This window comes from Chiloscyllium plagiosum, chromosome 51 (assembly GCF_004010195.1).
Source record: "Chiloscyllium plagiosum isolate BGI_BamShark_2017 chromosome 51, ASM401019v2, whole genome shotgun sequence".
In the NCBI taxonomy this organism is placed as follows: Eukaryota; Metazoa; Chordata; class Chondrichthyes; order Orectolobiformes; family Hemiscylliidae; genus Chiloscyllium; species Chiloscyllium plagiosum.
In genome coordinates, this window is record NC_057760.1 from 3,091,135 (window position 1) to 3,097,484 (window position 6,350).

The 6,350-nt window shown below is 46.5% G+C and overlaps 1 protein-coding gene across 1 annotated transcript in view; it reads right to left on the reverse strand.

The window, feature by feature from the left end:
• The window catches only part of LOC122544768 (COUP transcription factor 2-like), a 32,771-nt gene extending 28,213 nt beyond the window's left edge, over window positions 1-4,558 (reverse strand). Inside the window, exon 1 of the mRNA XM_043684093.1 lies at window positions 4,180-4,558. Within this exon, the coding sequence (XP_043540028.1) occupies window positions 4,180-4,558 (379 nt within the window). The remainder of the gene's footprint in view (window positions 1-4,179) is intronic.
• Window positions 4,559-6,350: the final 1,792 nt, after the last annotated feature.

The following is a 6,350-nucleotide window of genomic DNA, read 5'->3' on the forward strand; positions in this document are numbered from 1 at the left end:
GGGAGTGCCGCACTGTCGGAGGGTCAGCGCTGAGGGAGTGCCGCACTGTCGGAGGGTCAGCGCTGAGGGAGTGCAGCACTGTCGGAGGGTCAGTGCTGAGGGAGTGGGCACTGTCAGATGTTCAGTGCTGAAATGGCAGGGTCAGTATTGAGAGAGTGCTGCACAGTTAGAACTGTCTTTCAGGTGAGATGTGAATCTGAGGTCCTGTCTGTTAGTTAAAAATAAAACATCACATTTTGAAGAAAAACAAGGGATTTCTCTCCAGTGTCCTCCTTACTCTTGTAAGAATCATCAATAAAGGTCAAATCATCAGATCTTTATATTATTTCTGGGAGTTTGCTGTGCATAAATTACAACAGTGACCACACTTCCATTGAACTACATTAGTTCTAAAGAGCCTTGGGGCGTCTGAGGATGTGAATGGTGTTATATAAATGCAAGCCTGTCTTTGTTCCATCTCGTGCTCTGCAGCCATTGAAGGGCATCATGATAGTCCAATAGTTTAGATTAGTATGTGGTAAAATGAGGAGTTGTGGTTCAGAGATCGATACCTACATTTCTAAAGTATGTAGAATATGGGAAGACAAGACTAAGTAAGGAGCTCAAATTTGTGAGCACCTGACAAGGAAAGTGTTTCCAGTCGGAGTCACTTCAGTTCTTTTACAACTGAACTGAGACATTCTGGTTCCTTTAAGTTTAAATGTTGCAAATTCTACAAATTTCCTGGTACCAAAATAAATTTTTTTCTTTAAACACAATGTTTCTTCACTTCATATGAATGCACATGGCGGTTTAAAAACCAAAACCAAACCTACAGACAATGGTCCAATTCAGCTAAGGGAGGGCCTGAGGCAGCCCATTCAAATACCTGATGTGGAGGAGCTGGTGTTGGACTGGGGTGGACAAAGTTAAAAGTCCTACAGCACCAGGTTAGAGTCTAACTGGTTTATTTGGAAGCACTAGCTTTCAGAGCACTGCTCCTTCATCAGGTGGTACCTCTGAGTTAGTCTTTGAATTGGTTGTTGTTTGTGAAGCTAATGAGATTCAAAGCTAGTTTCTTCATCCAAATCATGCATTTTTGTAGAAAACTGCATGTCATCTGGCCTTATTTCAGTTAGACTGAAAGCAGCCAGAATGTGCAATCAGTAATACCGCACTGCATAGAGATTAGTACTGAGGGACCCTGCGTCTAGTTGAGGTCACATTGTATCCTAACACAAGCGAAACAATTTTAACTCCCAAGGGAGAATAGTTAATGTTTGGAAGTCCTGTAATATAAAACGTATAAGTCAGGTGGCTCAGTAGTTCGCACTGCTGCCTCACAGCACCAGGGATCTGGATTCAATTCTACCCTTTGGTGACTGTATGTGTGGAGTCTGCACATTCTCCTTATCTCTGCACGGGTTTCCTCCCACAGTCCAAAGATGTGCTGGTTAGGTGGATCAGCCATGCTAAATTGCCCATGGTGTCCAGGGATGTGCAAGCTGGGTGGATTATCCATAGGCAATGCAGATTTAGAGGGCTGGGCTCTTCAGAGGGTCAGGGTGGACTTGATGGGTCAAATGGCTTGCTTCTACACTGTAGGGATTCTATGATTCCAAATTGCTATTTAGCCAACAAGTGATTAATAAATCTTGGCAGCTTATAGTTTAACGTGGAGCTTAATGAGGTATTTATTCCACTGCCTTCTAACGAGATGGGAGATCAATGATGGCTTGTGACAATCAGAGTCATAAGTACAGAGCTTAGTACAAAGCAGCTGGATTCTAGCTCAATAAATGAATTACACAGATGAAACTCTCATCCAGGACAATGCAAGATGCCCAAACTATAGCAATATTCAAAGGAAACGTAATGGCAGATCTGGAATATAACGACATTAAATATATTTACAGTGCTGACCACTGGAATGCAATTTAATACAGAGTAAATAGTTTGTTTACATTAATCAGAATCCGGTGCAAATTCTCTTGATCTGCATTCTGCAGCTGGCCTGAGGTTGGTGTGAAATCGACAAAAATGGGACAAACTGGGAACTAAGGAAAACTTTAAGGAAAAAAAGAACAGGCACAACTCAAGAAGAGAGAAACAGAGAAGGAACAATAGGACCAAGGACAAAAACTAGACTGAATTTCCTAAGTGGAAGTTCAGATGGATGGTGATAAAAATCAATAGATTGTTGAGTTTTATATGTAGAGGCATGCAAAAGTAAAGAATAAATAACAATTTTGTACCAAACACTGATTTAGGTCACACGTAGAGTTGTGTACCTTATAGAAGGGCAATTAAAACCATTCATCCAGTATAGACACACAAGGATGATGAAAATGACAGAAGGTTGAGAGCTGGAGAGACTGGGTCTATTCACATTAGATCAGAGAAAGTTCAAACAATTTTTATAATTAATAAGTAGTTATTATGGAATGTATAGCCAGAAACTATTTTCTCTGGTTGGGGGGAGTCAAAAATGAGGGTGGTTCATGATGTAAAACTGCCCTAAGAGAATAAGGAGATAGATTTGCAAAACAAATCTTTACAGTGTTGCTGGGGCAAGGAAAGTATTACTAGGGGCACATTGCTGATTGTAAAGGATACTTCATTAAATATTTGACACAGAGGAAGATTCTGAGCTATGAGGAAATAACAGGGCAGCTTGATTATATTTGAGCTGCTCTAGCACTGACACGATGGGTCAAATGGCCTCCCTTGCTATAAACTTTTAATAAAACCAAACAAAATCAGAAACAAACTCAGAAAATCAACAACATTATTTAGCAAACAAAGGGCTTAAAATGTTTTTAAAATTTCCACAACAAACATACCACCTCAGAATCTGTCATTAATGTCATTCTATCAAAAGTAATTTCAGTTTTGCAGTTTCTCAGTTCTGGCTATTTCACTGTGATACATGCTGATGGACAAAGGAGCAATAGAGAAGAATTGGGAAAGACAGCAATACTAGAGGAGACTGAAAATTGGCAGAGAAATGGAGACAGAATGAGTGCAAAATGAGACAGAGAGGGGAAAGTAGGTCATTGAGAAGTGAGTAAAGAGTGAGAGAATTAGGACACAAAGCAATAGAGACAATGAGGGCAGAGAAAATAGATAGAGAAAAGACAAAATGAAAATACAGACAACGGATGAGAATAAATGAGAAATAAATGAGATTAAGGACATAGACCAGAACCCTGGCAGTCAAGAGAGTGCAAAAACGATTTTCATAAGAATGGATCCAGAGATATGAAACTTCAGTTAGGAAGATAAATTGGAAAAGTTAGAGCTATTTTCCTTGGAGAAATGAAGGCAATTCGATTGAAGCGAGTCTGGATGTAGCGGATGGGGACAGGCTGATGGAGTTAAGAACAGAGTTGATGAGGGAGGTAGAGGTGACAAGTGCAGGGAAATGTTCACGAAGTGGGTGGCTAGATATTAGACTTGGACTGTGGTGGAGGAAAGTTCAGTTCAAACATTCAGAGGGAATTGGACTGCTGAGTGGGTGAAAGGGATGGGGGCTGGCGTGAAAATGTGTGATGTTGCAAAAAGGGAGAGGTGAGGTTGACTGAGTTGCTTGTGCAGACAGCCAGCACAGACATGATGGGCTAAATAGTCTTCTTCTGCACTGCAACTGTTCAAAATACAGGGAAGAAACAGGGAAAGGGAGAGATTGAACAGGCTGGGATTTTTTTCCCTGGAGCATCGGAAACTGAGGGGTGACCTCACAGATGTTTATAAAATCACTCGGGGCATAGATAGGGTGAGTAGTCAGGGCTTTTTCCCCAGGGTAGGGGAGTCCAAAATTAGAGGGCATAGGTTTAAGGTGAGAGGGGAAAGATTTAAAAGGGACCTAAAGGGCACATTTTCATGCAGAGGGTGGCGCGTGTATGGAATGAGCTGCCAGAGGAAGTGGTGGAGGCTGGTACAATTACAACATTTAAGAGGCATCTGGATGGGTGTATGCATAGGAAGGGTTTGGAGGGATATGGGCCGGGTGCTGACAAATGGGACTAGATTAATTGAGGTCAGCATGGACGAGTTGGACTGAAGGGTCTGATTCTGTGCTGTTTATCAATATGATACTAAAAACAGTGCATGGTGCTGGTTAAAGACTAACTGTACTGTTAACGAGCTTCCCCCAGGTAACAGCTCTCATCGCAGACACCCCTGACCAGGAAGGTGTACCTTCTCGTCTCATGCCAACTTTCAGACACTTCTTGAAGCGGCAATGCTGACACTGGTTACGGTGATGTTGGTCAACAGGGCAGTTTCTGCTGCCCCTGCAGCTGTAGCTCAGATTCCTCCGGACACTCCTCTTGAAGAAACTCTTGCAGCCTTCACAGGTGAATTGTCCATAATGTTTGCCACTGGATTTGTCCCCACAAACCATACACTCCACTCCCGGCTGCTGCTGCAGCTTTTCCAGCTGTGGTATATCCTGCTGAGCCCCTGAACAGGCTAACAGATCCTCTGGGGGGGCAGCTTTCTGCTCCTCTGCACTAAGGTGGGGCCTGGCAGTGAGTGGTGTCTCCTGTACAGGGTCTCTCCAAGTGTTCCTGATCATCCTGCACACAGGTTCTCCAAACTCCCCTACCAATCCACCAGCAGGCTGAAACCAGCTCCAGCACAAATTCCAACTCAAGCCCCAGTCTTACCTTAGATCCACCTCTAGTCACAGTCGCTGTCCTTTCCCAGTTCCTGTCCTGTTTTAGCCCCTACCCTATGTCCCAGCTTCTGTCTTCATAGATTCGATCCTGATCTCAGTCCAGATATTATCGCAGAATCAGTCCTGACTCAACCCCAGAACCAACAAGCCTCTATCCCAATCTCAGTGTGAATCTCTCCTGCTCCCAGTTCAGATTCTATCCGGGTGCAGACTTTACCCCACTCCCAGTGCAGACTCTACTCTGATCCTAGTCCAGAATCTATTTCACTTGCAATCCAGATTGTATTCCAGACTCGCATTTAATACCCACCCAAATCCAGACATTATCCCTTTCCCGGTGTGACACTGTCTTTTTCCCACTATCCTGATTTTAACATGTTCCCAATCCAGACTCTACCCCGCTCCCAGTCCAGACTCAATCCCATTCCCAGTGCAAACTCTATCCCATTCCCAGTCCAGACTCTGTCCCGTTCCCAGGCCAGACTCTGTCCCGTTCCCAGGCCAGACTCTATCCCGTTCCCAGTGAAGACTCTATCCCATTCCCAGTGAAGACTCTGTCCCCTTCCCAGTGTAGACTCTGTTCCGTTCCCAGTGAAGACTCTGTCCCGTTCCCAGTACAGACCCTGTCCCGTTCCCAGTGCAGACCCTGTCCCGTTCCCAGTGCAGACTCTGTCCCGTTCCCAGTACTGACTCTGTCCCGTTCCCAGTGCAGACCCTGTCCCGTTCCCAGTCCAGACCCTGTCCCGTTCCCAGTCCAGACTCTGTCCCGTTCCCAGTGCAGACCCTGTCCCGTTCCCAGTCCAGACTCTGTCCCGTTCCCAGTACAGACCCTGTCCCGTTCCCAGTCCAGGCTCTATCCCGTTCCCAGTCCAGGCTCTATCCCGTTCCCAGTCCAGACCCTGTCCCGTTCCCAGTCCAGACCCTGTCCCGTTCCCAGTGAAGACTCTATCCCGTTCCCAGTCCAGACTCTATCCCGTTCCCAGTCCAGACCCTGTCCCGTTCCCAGTACAGACTCTGTCCCGTTCCCAGTCCAGGCTCTATCCCGTTCCCAGTACAGACTCTGTCCCGTTCCCAGTGCAGACCCTGTCCCGTTCCCAGTGAAGACTCTATCCCGTTCCCAGTCCAGACCCTGTCCCGTTCCCAGTGAAGACTCTGTCCCGTTCCCAGTCCAGACTCTGTCCCGTTCCCAGTCCAGACCCTGTCCCGTTCCCAGTCCAGGCTCTGTCCCGATCCTATCCCGGGCTAACTGAGCAGGATACCTCCAGCAGCAGCAGCAGCTCAGGGTCTGTTTCCAAGTTCCGCTACCAACCCGGCCGCAGCTTCCCCGGGAGCGGGGCTCTCTAAGCTGGGAGGGTGTGTACTCTGGTCCGGCAGGGCTGACTCTGCTCCAGCCTGAGCCGGGAACCACTCTGGCTCAGCGGGGTCTGGAACTGCACTCGCTGCTCTGGGATTGGCTTGCAGTCGGCAGGAGGGTGTAATCCCCGGGCGGAAACCGATTCAAATCCACAAGGAGAGGGACCTAGAGGGAGGGAGGGGGCTCTGCCTGAACTATTACCCCCGGGACAGAGTACACCACACAAACTTACAGAGAGATACGGACTCCACTCTCTCCCTCCCTCTCTATCTCTCTCACTCCCTCTGTCTCTCTCTCTCTCTCTATCTCTCTCACTCCCTCTGTCTCTCTCTCTCT